The 13,378-nt window shown below is 57.6% G+C and overlaps 1 protein-coding gene across 1 annotated transcript; it reads left to right on the forward strand.

The window, feature by feature from the left end:
* The first annotated feature begins 1,022 nt into the window (after window positions 1–1,022).
* On the forward strand, window positions 1,023–13,311 carry DEDD (death effector domain containing). Its single transcript, XM_054001154.1, is given in 6 exon segments — window positions 1,023–2,049; window positions 6,135–6,486; window positions 7,930–8,037; window positions 8,960–9,106; window positions 12,019–12,029; window positions 12,032–13,311. Coding segments are annotated over 5 exon segments (978 nt in total). The 5' UTR covers window positions 1,023–2,049; window positions 6,135–6,140; the 3' UTR covers window positions 12,398–13,311.
* The last annotated feature ends 67 nt before the right edge of the window (window positions 13,312–13,378 follow it).

Here is a 13,378-nt window from a genome sequence, read left to right on the forward strand (position 1 = left end):
CCCCGTGTCCCCCCGACCCCGAACACCGGGACCCCCTCCCCGGTGTCCCCCCCTAATCCCGGGGGGGCCTCACCGAGGTTCCCCCCCCCGCCCCGCCCTCAGGGCCCGGCGCCGCGGTGGCGCGTGCCGCGCTAATGACACTAATTACAATTACAATCGCTAATTGCCAAGCCCCCGGGGGCAGCCAAGCGGGGGAGGGGACACGGAGGGTGAGGGTGGGGGGGACACACCCAGGTCACCCCCGCCGCCCTGCCTCAGTTTCCCCACCCAGGAAGGGGCAAAGGTGAAGGGCCCCACCCGTGTGGGGGCGGGGAGCGCTCGGGGCCAGGGGTGGCACTGCCCCCTCCATTGTCGCCTCCTTGTCGCCAGGGTGTCCCTCCCGCCCTCGGGACGGGCGCCTCCCCCTCCCGCATTGTCCCCGCTGTCGCTCCCATTGTCGCCGTGCCCCTCCCGTTGTCCTCGCCCCCCCTTGTCCCCACATTGTCCCCACATTGTCCCCCTGCCCCTCCCGCGCAGCCCCCCTCAATCAACCCCACCCCACCGCTCTCCCCTTCCTCACAGGAGCCCCCCTGACCCCATCCCCACCCTCCCCTCCTCACCCCTTCCCTCAGTCCCCAAAAAACCCCAAAAAACCCCAAAAAACCCCAAAATCTCCTCAAACCCCCCCCCCCGGGCCCCCCTTGCTGCCCTCAGTTAAGATGGCGGCGCCTCCGCCTCACGATTTCCAAGATGGCGCCCGCGCCGCCACGCGGCCCCGCTCTGCCAGGCTGCCCTCACTCAAGATGGCTCCCGCTCCGTGCTAACCAATAGCGCTGAAGCCAACGGCAGTCACCCGGATGTTGCCGCCATGTTGCCCTCATCCAACATGGCGCCGCCTTCCCCGTGTTTCCCTACGGGCGTGAAGCCGCAGCGGGCGCGCGGGTGCCCGGATGTGGGCGCGGCTCCGCGGCGGAAAGAGAGGCGTGGCCTCGGCCTGCCGGAAGCTGCGTCAGGGCGGAGCCGCCCGCGGGGAGCGGGGAGCGGAGCGGACGGAGCCAAGATGGCGGCGCCGGGGCTGGGCCGGCCCTGAGGGGCCGTGAGGGGCCGGGAGGGGCCCCCGCGCTCGGCGGGCTGGGACGGGCCGCAGGGGGGGCCCCGCCGCTCCCCCCGCCGCTCCTCGCGACGCTGCCGCCGCCGGAGCCTCCCCGGGGGAGACGCGGGGCCTGCTCGCGGCCGTTTGCGGCCTTACCGGGGCCACCCCGGCGCTCGGCGGCGCCGTTTGCGGCCTTACCGGGGCCTTGCCCGGAGCTTTTTGGGCTCGAACCGGGCCCTTCCCGAGGCCTCCGGGGCTGAACCGGGGCTTTAAGGGCCTTTAACGGGAAGAGCCTCCCGGTGCCGCCGGTTTTGGTTCTTTCGCGCTGGAATTTGGGGCCGATTTCAGCCGAAATCGCGGCAAAATCGGAGTTTTTTGTGGTGTTTTTTTTTTTTTTTTTTTTTTTTAAATTTTGGTTATTTAACGGCGCTTTTCCCGGTTTTCCCGGGATTTTCGGCTCCTCCCGAGGGTCGGAAAATCCCGGGATTTGAGGCGCAGGAGGAGCGGGATGAAATTCCAAGGATTTCTTCACCCGAGCGAATTTTTTTTCGTTTTTTTATTGCGGTTTTTGCTTTGAGCGAGCAAAATCCGCGATCCAGGGAATTCCTGCCTCGGGAATGCTCTCCCTGCAACCGGGAATGACTTAAGGGCAGCGCCGCGCTTGGCTTTTCCTCGATAAATTATTAATTAGGGAATTAAAAATAATTTAAAAAGGTTTTTTTTTGGTTGAGGTGGGGGTGAAAAATCCGGTGTTTTCCGGCAAGGACTGACAGCGATCCCGGCCTCTGGAATTGCGGCCGCCGCTGGAACTTTGGGAGCCTCCGCGGGGATTTTTTTTTGGGGGGGGAGATTTCCCGGAAAGAAAAATCCAGGAGAAGGAAAAAAAAAAAAAACAAACAAAGAAAACAAAACAACAAAAAAAAAAGGGATCGGAGATTGCTGAGAACGCTCGGGATCCAGGAGCGGGCACGGCCGAGGTGGGTCCGGGATTTGGGGATTTGGGATTTGGGAGGGATCCGGGGAAGGTCGGGATGGATCCAGAGGGGCTCGGGATGGATCCAGAGGATCCTGGTGGATCTGGAGAAGCTCAGGATGGATCCAGAGGGGCTCGGGATGGATCCAGAGGCTCCTGATGGATCCAGGAAGACTCAGAATGGATCCAGAGAGGTCTGGGATGGATCCAGGGAAGGTCGGGATGGATCCAGAGGGGTTTGGGATGGATCCAGAGGATCCCGGTGGATCCGGAGAAGCTCAGGATGGATCCAGGGAGACTCGGGATGGATCCAGAGAGGTCTGGGATGGACCCTGGGAGGAATCCAGAGGGTCCTGATGGATCCAGGGAAGGTCGGGATGGATCCAAAGGGGTTTGGGGTGGATCCAGGGAGGTTTGAGGTGGATCCAGAGGATCCTGATTGATCAGGAATGGTTTGGGGTGGATCCAGAGGATCCTGATGGATCAGGAATGGTTTGGGGTGGATCCAGAGGATCCTGGTGGATCTGGAATGGTTTGGGGTGGATCCAGAGGATCCTGGTGGATCTGGAGAAGCTCAGGATGGATCCAGAGGGGCTCGGGATGGATCCAGAGGATCCTGGTGGATCTGGAGAAGCTCAGGATGGATCCAGAGGGGCTCGGGATGGATCCAGAGGCTCCTGATGGATCCAGGGAGACTCAGAACGGATCTGGAGAGGTCTGGGAGGGATCCAGAGAGGGTCAGGATGGATCCAGGGAAGGTTGGGATGGATCCCCAGGGGCTCAGGGTGGATCCCCAGGGTCCTGATGGATCCAGGAGGGATCTGGAGAGGGCTGGGATGGATCCAGAGGCTCCTGATGGATCTGGAGAGGCTCAGGATGAATCCAGAAGTTTGGGGTTGATCCAAGGAGACTCAGGATGGATCCTGGCAAGTTTGGGATGGATGTGGAGAATCCAGATTAATCCAGGGAAGTTTGGGATGGATCTGGAGAGTTCTGGGATGGATCCAGAGGGTCCTGATGGATCCAGGAAGAATCTGGAAGCTCGGGATGGATCCAGGGACTTTGGGGATGGATCAGGAGAGGCTCAGGAGGGATCCAGGGAAGCTCCAGACGGATCCAGAAGCTGGGGCTGGATCCCAGGGTTTCCCTCCCTGCCCCAGCCAATTCTCCTGGAATTATTGGGAATTATCCCCACCTGGAGAGCCCCGGGAATCCTCGGGAATCCCTTGGAATTTTGGCTTTTGGGATCAGTTTGGGATTATTCAGGAGCCATGGATTGAAGCTGAACCCGCTCAGGAATTAAATTCCCACGTTCCCACTGGTTCCAGGGGTGGGAATTCCCAAATTCCCGAATTCCAGCCCCTGGAAGAGCCGGTTTTCCATGGGATATTTTGTCAGGAGCTTCCTCCTCCTCCTCCTCCTCCTCCTCCCGTCCCAGCCTCTGGAGCTCCTCTTCTCCCCAGAAATCCAATTTATTGGGGCTGGGAACGGATTTTTGGGAATTCCTGTTGGATTTAGGAGGAGGAATTCCCCCCCAAAAGAGGAAAATTCAAGATTAATCCCAGTTTTTTTGGTTTTTCCCCAGTTGTTTGGGAATTGTTCCTATCCTTGGGAACTGGGGGGGGAAAAGTTCACCTGGAGTCTCCCTTTGTGTCCATTCCCCCCGGAAAATTCACCTAAAAATTGGGATTTGGGCCTTTTCTCCCTCCCAAGCCAGGATTTTCTGGGATAATGTGGAATTCTGATGGTTTTGGCCTGGATTTAGTGGGAAAAATCCCAAAATATCCTCAGGGATCCCGTGGGGCTGAGCCCTGGGAAGCTCCAGGAACTCGTTTTTCCCGTTTATCCCGAAATTATTTGAATGCTCCCAGAATTCTCCTCCTGGGAAAAGCCTCCAGAGTGGGGTGGGGGGGATTTTCCAAGGGATTTTGGGATCCTTGTCTTTTTCTGGGAGATTTTCCTGCTCCTTTTTGAGGATAATCCATGGATTTTTGGGATTTCCACCTCCCACCCCTGTGGATTTTGGGATTTCAGGATTTTGGGAACTGTGGGAATCTCGGGATCTCCTCCATGGCTGGAATTCCGTGCTTGGAAGTGAATTTAACAATTCTTGTGGATTTTTTGGGGAAGTTTAATCCCCAAAATTCCCCCTTCCCAGGGGTCAGCACTTCCATAAAACCTCAATTTTCCCAGATTTCTTTGGATTTTCAGTGAGCACCACACCAAATTCCAGTTTTTTTCTGGCTTCCACAGGAGGAAAACAATCCAGGATCATTCCAGGGGGGTTGGTGCTGACGAATCCAAGAATTTTTCTCAATTTTTTGTAGAATTTTAAGGAAAACTCCCTAAAAAAAAAGCGGGATCACGGCACCAGGTGCTTCCCATTCCCGTTTCGCCCCCTGGAGCTGGGGCCAGGTTGTTTTTTCCAGGGATTTTTTGGGAATTTCCTCCTTGGAGAGGAGCCCGGCGCGGCCGTGCTGGGAATTGGGGGTGGGTGGGGGGTTCCTGTCGTGATCCCGATGTTTTCCCTTTGTTTGGGAGATTGTATCCAGGGAAAGGCCGGAGCCAGGGCTGCGGAGCGGGGACAGGGCGGGATCCCAGGGAAAATCCTGGGATTGGGGTCGGGATCCTGATGGAAAAATCCAGAGGTTGGGATCCCACTGGAAAATCCCAGGGATTGGAGTCAGGATCCCATTGGAAAATCCCCACAGTTGGGGTCGGGATCCTGATTGAAAATCCCTGGGATTGGGGTTGGGATCCCAATGGAAAAATGCAGAGAATAGGGTCAGGATCCCATTGGAAAATCCTGGGATTGGGGTCAGGATCCCATTGGAAAATCCCAGGGATTGGAGTCAGGATCCCATTGGAAAATCCCCACAGTTGGGGTCGGGATCCTGATTGAAAATCCCTGGGATTGGGGTCGGGATCCCACTGGAAGATCCCTGGGATCGGGGTCGGGGTCCTGATGGAAAACCCCAGAGATTGTGTTGGGATCCCGCTGGATGGCCGTGCCAGCGGTGCAGGGTCTGCACCCTGCTGACCCCGTGTCCCATTGTCCCCATGTCCCATTGTCCCCATGTCCCCAGGTGCCCATGGCGGGCCAGAAGAGTGGCAGTGCCAGTGGTGGCATGAGCAGTGGCCCGGGGTCGGTGCCGTGGCCCGAGGAGCCGGGCGAGCGCGAGTGGGGCCTGTACCGACCCTGTGTCCCGTTGTCCCCGTGTCCCATGGTCCCCGTGTCCTATTGTCCCCGTGTCCCGTTGTCCCCGTGTCCCGTTGTCCCCGTGTCCCCAGGTGCCCATGGCGGGCCAGAAGCGCAGTGCCAATGCCAGTAGTGCCATGTCCCGCTGTCCCCAGACATTGCAGAAACGCAGTGGCAATGGTGGCACTGGTGGCCGGAGGAGCCGGGCGAGCGCGAGCAGGGCCTGTACTGACCCCGTGTCCCACTGACCTGTGTCCCATTGTCACCGTGTCCCACTGACCTGTGTCCCTCTGACCCCGTGTCCCATTGTCCCCGTGTGTGTCCCCAGGTGCCCATGGCGGGCCGGAAGTGCAGTGGCACTGCCAGTGGTGGCACTGGTGGCCGGAGGAGCCGGGCGAGCGCGAGCAGGGCCTGTACTGACCCCGTGTCCCATTGTCACCGTGTCCCACTGACCTGTGTCCCATTGTCCCCATGTCCCATTGTCCCTGTGTGTGTCCCCAGGTGCCCATGGCAGGCTGGAAGTGCAGTGGCACTGCCAGTGGTGGCAGCGGTGGCCGGAGGAGCCGGGCGAGCGCAAGCAGGGCATGTCCCACTGACCTGTGTCCCATTGTCCCCGTGTGTGTCCCCAGGTGCCCATGGCGGGCCAGAAGTGCAGTGGCACTGCCAGTGGTGGCACTGGTGGCCGGAGGAGCCGGGCGAGCGCGAGCAGGGCCTGTACTGACCCCGTGTCCCACTGACCTGTGTCCCTCTGACCCCGTGTCCCATTGTCCCCGTGTGTGTCCCCAGGTGCCCATGGCGGGCCGGAAGTGCAGTGGCAGTGCCAGTGGTGGCCTGTACCGACCCCATGTCCCTCTGACCCCATGTCCCATTGTCCCCGTGTGTGTCCCCAGGTGCCCATGGCGGGCCGGAAGCGCGGCGGTGCCGGCGGCGGCGGCGCGGGCTCGGTGCCGTGGCCCGAGGAGCCGGGCGAGCGCGAGCAGGGGCTGTACTCGCTGCACCGCATGTTCGACATCGTGGGCGCGCAGCTGACGCACCGCGACGTGCGCGTGCTCTCCTTCCTCTTCGTGGACGTGCTGGACGAGGCCGAGCGCGGCCGCATCCGCTCCGGCCGCGACTTCCTGCTGGCCCTGGAGCGCCAGGGCCGCTGCGACGAGAGCAACCTGCGGCAGCTGCTGCAGCTGCTGCGCATCATCACCCGCCACGACCTGCTGCCCTACGTCAGCCTCAAGAGACGGCGCCCCGGTGAGTGCCTGGCGCCGTATGTCGTGATATATCGCGATATATGGCATCACTGTCATGATACACGGGGTAATATCAGGGTATTGGGGCCACATCATCACCCACCACGAGCTGCTGCCCTGTCAGGCTCAAGAGACGGCGCCCTGGTGAGTGCCTGGCGCGATATGTCATGATATATCGCGATATATCGTGATATACGGGGTCACTGTTACGATATACGGGGTCACTGTCACAGTGTGTGGGGGTATTGGGGTCAGACCATCACCCGCCACGAGCTGCTGCCCCACGTCAGCCTCAAGAGACGGCGCCCTGGGGAGTGCCTGGCGCGATATGTCGTGATATATCGCGATATATGGCATCACTGTCGCACTCTATGGGAGTATTGGGGCCACACCATCACCCGCCACGAGCTGCTGCCCCACGTCAGCCTCAAGAGACGGCGCCCTGGTGAGTGCCTGGCGCGATATGTCGTGATATATCGCGATATATGGCATCACTGTCGCACTCTATGGGAGTATTGGGGCCACATCATCACCCACCACGAGCTGCTGCCCCACGTCAGCCTCAAGAGACGGCGCCCTGGTGAGTGCCTGGCGCGATATGTCGTGATATATCGCGATATATGGCATCACTGTCGCACTCTATGGGAGTATTGGGGCCACATCATCACCCACCACGAGCTGCTGCCCTGTCAGGCTTAAGAGACGGCGCCCCGCTGAGTGCCTGGCGCGATATGTCATGATATATCGCGATATATCGTGATATACGGGGTCACTGTTGCGATATACGGGGTCACTGTCACAGTGTATGGGGGTATTGGGGTCACACCATCACCCGCCACGAGCTGCTGCCCCACGTCAGCCTCAAGAGACGGCGCCCTGGGGAGTGCCTGGCGCGATATGTCGCGATATATCGCGATATACGGAGTCACCATAGTGACATATGGGGTGACTGCCAGAGTGTATGGGGGTATTGGGGTCACGTCATCATCTGCCATTCCTGGTGCCATCCCAGTGCCATCCTGGGACATTCCCAGTGCCGTCCCAGTGCCACCCCAGTGCCATCGTGGTGCCACTCCCGTGCCACCCTGGTGCCATTCCTGTACCATTCCAGTGCCATCCCAATGCCATTCCCAGTGCCATTCCCAGTGCCACTCCCTGCCACCCCGGTGCCATTCCCAGTGCCATTCCCAGTGCCACTCCCGTGCCACCCTGGTGCCATTCCCAGTGTCACTCCCTGCCACCCTGGTGCCATTCCTGTACCATTCCAGTGCCACCCTGGTGCCATTCCCAGTGCCATCCCGGTGCCACTCCCGTGCCACCCCGGTGTCGTTCCCAGTGCCATTCCCAGTGCCACTCCCGTGCCACCCTGGTGCCATTCCCGGTGCCATCCCAGTGCCACTCCCGTGCCACCCCGGTGCCATGCCGTGCCCGTTTCCGTTCCCAGTGTGCCCGGACCTGGTGGACAAGTACCTGGAGGAGACGTCCATCCGCTACGTCACCCCCCGCGCGCCCGGGGGGGCCCCGCCCGGCCTCGGCCACCCCCACAAATCAGGTACGGACCCCTGGGGTCACCGTCCCCTTTGGGGTCACTGTCCCCTTTGGGGTCACCGTCCCCTTTGGGGTCACTGTCACCTTTGGGGTCACTGTCACCTTTGGGGTCACTGTCAGCTTTGGGGTCACTGTCCCCTTTGGGGTCACTGTCCCCTTTGGGGTCATTGCCCTCCTTTGGGATCATCACCCCCATTTGGGATCATCACCCTCTTTTGGGGTCATCAGCCCAAATTGGGATTATCAATTCCTTTTGGGGTCACCACCCCCCTTGGGGTCACTGTCACCTTTGAGGTCACTGTCCCCTTTGGGGTCACTGTCCCCTTTGGGGTCATTGCCCTCCTTTGGGATCATCACCCCCATTTGGGATCATCACCCTCTTTTGGGGTCATCAGCCCAAATTGGGATTATCAATTCCTTTTGGGGTCACCACCCCCCTTGGGGTCACTGTCACCTTTGGGGTCACTGTCACCTTTTGGGGTCACCATCCCCTTTGGGGTCATTGCCCTCCTTTGGGATCATCACCCCCATTTGGGATCATCACCCTCTTTTGGGGTCATCACCCTCTTTTGGGATCGTCAGCCCAAATTGGGATTATCAACTCCTTTTGGGGTCACCACCCCCCATTTGGGGTCATCCCAAAGTTCCCAACACTGGAGCCTCTCAGGGCTCTGGGTTTGGGGGATTGTGCCCAGATCTGACGGATGGATTTGGGGTTCCCTGGGTGGATTTGGGGTTCCCTGGATGGATTTGGGGTTCCCTGGATGGATTTGGGGTCTCTGGGGTTGGATTTGGGGTTCCCTGGGTGGATTTGGGGTTCCCTGGGTGGATTTGGGGTTCCCTGGATGGATTTGGGGTCTCTGGGGTTGGATTTGGGGTTCCCTGGGTGGATTTGGGGTCGCTGACCCCACTTCCCCGTGTCCCAGTGCCTGCCCCCCACCCGTCCCTGTGCTGCCCCCCGGGGGGGCCCCAGCTGGGCCCGAAGCGCCCGGGCCGGGCCCGGAGCCTCCTCGGGAGCCAACGGAAACGCAGGAAGTCAGCGACCCCCGACCCCAAGGAGAAACAGACCTGCGGTGAGGGGATACGGGATCGGGAATGTGGGACCGGGAATGGGGGATCGGGAATGGGGGATTGGGAATGGGGGATCGGGAATGGGAATGTGGGATTGGGATTGGGATCGGGAATGTGGGATTGGGATCCCCAAGGAGGAACAGACCTGTGGTGAGGGGATACGGGATCGGGAATGTGGGATTGGGAATGTGGGATTGGGAATGGGGGATCGGGAATGGGGGATCGGGAATGGGGGATTGGGAATGGGGGATTGTGAATGGGATTGGGAATACGGGACCGGGAATGTGGGATTGGGATTGGGATCGGGAATGTGGGATTGGGATCAGGAACTTGGGATTGGGATCCCAAGGAGAAACAGACCTGCGGTGAGGGGATACGGGATCGGGAATGTGGGATTGGGAACACGGGATTGGGATCCCCAAGGAGGAACAGACCTGTGGTGAGTGGGATACCGGATCGGGATTGGGAATGTGGGATTTGGGATCGGGAATATGAGATTGGGGTTGCGATCCCCAAGGAGAAACAGACCCGCAGTGAGTGGGATATGGGATTGGGAATGTGGGATTGGGATCCCCGAGGAGAAACAGACCTGTGGTGAGCGGGACACGGGATCGGGATCGGGGGGATTGGATCCCAAAGGAAAACAGACCTGGGGTGAGGGAAGGGGGAGACTGGGAATGGGATTGAGGGGGGACTGGGACTGGGGGTATCCAGGACTCACTGGGCGGGGAGTTGGGATGGGAGGGTTTGGGATTGGGGGGTTCCTGGAAATGGGGCAATCCCTGGAATTGTGAGACATCCTGAGACTGGGGAAATGTGTTTGGGGTTTGGGGCCAATTACTGAGTGGTGGAGCCCCGTGAGGAGGAAATCCCCCCCAAACTCCATCAACCCTGGACCTCAGGATGGGACCTCTCTTTCCCACATCCCCCAATCCCAAACCCCTAAACCCCACATTTCTCTAATCCTAAACCCCACATCTCCCAATCCCAAACCCCCTAAACCCCACATCCCCCCAATCCTAAACCCCCTGAACCTCCCATTTTCCCCCAACCCCAAACCCCTAAACCCCACATTCCCCAATCACAAACCCCCTAAACCTCACATTTCTCTAATCCTAAAACCCACATCCCCCCAGTCCCAAACCTCCTAAACCTCGCATTCCACAAAACCCCACATCCCCCAATCTGAAACCCCCTAAACCTCACATCCCCCACTCCCAAACCCCCTAAACCCCACATCCCCCAGTCCCAAACCTCCTAAACCCCACATCCCCCAATCCCAAACCCCCTAAACCCCACATCCCCCTAATCCCAAACCCCCTAAACCTCCCATTTTCCCCCAACCCCAAACCCCATAAACCCCACATTCCCCAATCCCAAACCCCCTAAACCTCACATTTTCCCCCCAATCCCAAACCCCCTAAACCCCACATCCCCCAATCCCAAACCCCATAAACTGCACATTTCTGCAATCCCAAACCTCCTAAACCTCACATTTCTCTAATCCTAATCCCCACATCCCCCTAATCCCAAACCCCCTAAACCCCACATCCCCCAGTCCCAAACCCCCTAAACCTCACATTTCTCTAATCCTAAACCCCACATCCCCCACTCCCAAACCCCCTAAACCCCACATCCCCCCAGTCCCAAACCCCCTAAACCCCACATCCCCCACTCCCAAACCCCCTAAACCCCACATCCCCCAATCCCAAACCCCCTAAACCCCACATTGCCCCAGTCCCAAACCCCCTAAACTCCACATTCCCCCAATCCCAAACCTAAACCTCACATTTCTCTAATCCTAAACCCCACATCCCCCTAATCCCAAACCCCCTAAACCCCACATCCCCCAATCCCAAACCCCCTAAACCCCACATTCCCCCAACCCCAAACCCCCTAAACCCCACATCCCCCACTCCCAAACCCCCTAAACACCACATCCCCCTAATCCCAAACCCCCTAAACCTCCCATTTTCCCCCAACCCCAAACCCCATAAACCCCACATTCCCCAATCCCAAACTCCCTAAATCCCACATCCTCCAATCCCAAACCTCCTAAACCTCACATTCCCCTAAACCCCACATCCCCCAATCCCAAACCCCCTAAACCCCACATTCCCCCAACCCCAAACCCCATAAACCCCACATTCCCCAATCCCAAACCCCCTAAACCTCACATTTCTCTAATCCTAAACCCCACATCCCCCCAGTCCCAAACCTCCTAAACCTCGCATTCCACAAAACCCCACATCCCCCAATCTGAAACCCCCTAAACCCCACATCCCCCAGTCCCAAACCCCCTAAACCCCACATCCCCCAATCCCAAACCCCATAAACCGCACATTTCTGCAATCCCAAACCTCCTAAACCTCACATTTCTCTAATCCTAAACCCCACATCCCCCTAATCCCAAACCCCCTAAACCCCACATTTCTCTAATCCTAATCCCCACATCCCTCACTCCCAAACCCCCTAAACCCCACATCCCCCCAATCCCAAACCCCCTAAACCCCACATCCCCCCAATCCCAAACCTCCTAAACCTCACATTCCCCTAAACCCCACATTCCCCCAACCCCAAACCCCATAAACCCCACATTCCCCAATCCCAAACCCCCTAAACCTCACATTTCTCTAATCCTAAACCCCACATCCCCCTAATCCCAAACCCCCTAAACCCCACATCCCCCACTCCCAAACCCCCTAAACCTCACATTTCTCTAATGCAAATCCCCACATCCCCCCAATCCCAGACCCCCTAAACCTCCCATTTTCCCCCAATCCTAAACCTCCTAAACCCCACATCCCCCTAATCCCAAACCCCCTAATCCCCACATCCCCCTAATCCCAAACCCCCTAAACCCCACATCCCCCACTCCCAAACCCCCTAATCCCCCTTTTCCCCCCAAAACCAGACATCCGCCTGCGCGTGTGCGCGCCGAGTACTGCCAGCACGACTCCGCCCTGCACGGCAACGTCTTCTCCAACAAGCAGGACCCTCTGGAGCGCCAGTTCGAGCGCTTCAACCAGGCCAACACCATCCTGAAATCCCGGGATTTGGGCTCCATCATCTGCGACATCAAATTCTCGGAGCTCACCTACCTCGACGCCTTCTGGCGGGATTACATCAACGGCTCCCTCCTGGAGGCCCTCAAGGGCGTCTTCATCACGGACTCGCTCAAACAGGCCGTGGGCCACGAGGCCATCAAGCTGCTGGTCAACGTGGACGAGGAGGATTACGAGCTGGGCCGCCAGAAACTCCTCAGGAACTTGATGCTCCACACGGCTCCCTGAGGGATCCATCCCTGGGGTTTTTTTTGAGTTGTTTTTTTTTTTTTTTTCTTCCCCCGGGATTTTCTGTTTTTTGTTCCCCCCGATTCTTCCGCCCGTGCGGAGCCCGCTCACGGATTTGGGGAGGGTTGGAGGTGTGGGGGATTCCGGGATTCGGAGCTTTTTGGGGTTCCTGATGGGTTCTCCTTGTGTTTTCTCTCCCGTTTTTTTCTTTTGTATCCATTAAAAACGGTGATGAAAAGGCAAAAATCCCATTGGTGCGACACGCTGGGATTTGGGGATTGGGGGTGTGGAATATTCCAGAATTCCTCTCTTTTTTTTTCCTGTCAAACTCCTCCCTCTTCCTGCGTTTTCCATGATTTTTCCCTATTTTCTGTTCTTTCATATCCATTAAAACAGTGGCAAAAAGCAAAAATCCCGTGGTGCAACACGCTGAGGATTGGGGATTTGAGGTGTGGGAGGCATTGGAATAATGGAATATTCCAGAATTCCCCATTTTTCCCTGTCAATTCCTCCTTTTCCCTGTGTTTTCTGTGATTTTTCCCTGTTTTCTGTTCTTTTTTTTATCCATTAAAAAGACCAGCAAAAAGGCAAAAATCCCATTGGTGCACTCAGAACTGGGGATTTGAGGTGTGGGAAGCATTGGAAAGATGGAACATTCCAGAATTCCTCACTTTCCTCATCAGTTCTTCTTTGTGTTTTCTGTGATTTTTTTTTCCTCTTTTGTATCCATTAAAAATGGTCCAAAAAAGGGTAAAAATCCCATTTTAAGAACCTGAGGGACACGCTGGGATTTGGGGATTGGGGGTGTGGAATATTCCAGAATTCCTCAATTTCCTTATCAAATTCCTCCTTGTGTTTTCCATGTTTTTTCCCCTTTTTTCCCTCTTTTATATCCATTAAAAGCAACGACAAAAAGCAAATGGCAATTTCCCCCAAAATTCCCATTTTCTGCCCCAGATCCTTGTTTTTCCTCCCCAAAAA

The sequence above is a fragment of the Vidua macroura genome, chromosome 29 (assembly GCF_024509145.1).
Source record: "Vidua macroura isolate BioBank_ID:100142 chromosome 29, ASM2450914v1, whole genome shotgun sequence".
Lineage (NCBI taxonomy): Eukaryota > Metazoa > Chordata > Aves > Passeriformes > Viduidae > Vidua > Vidua macroura.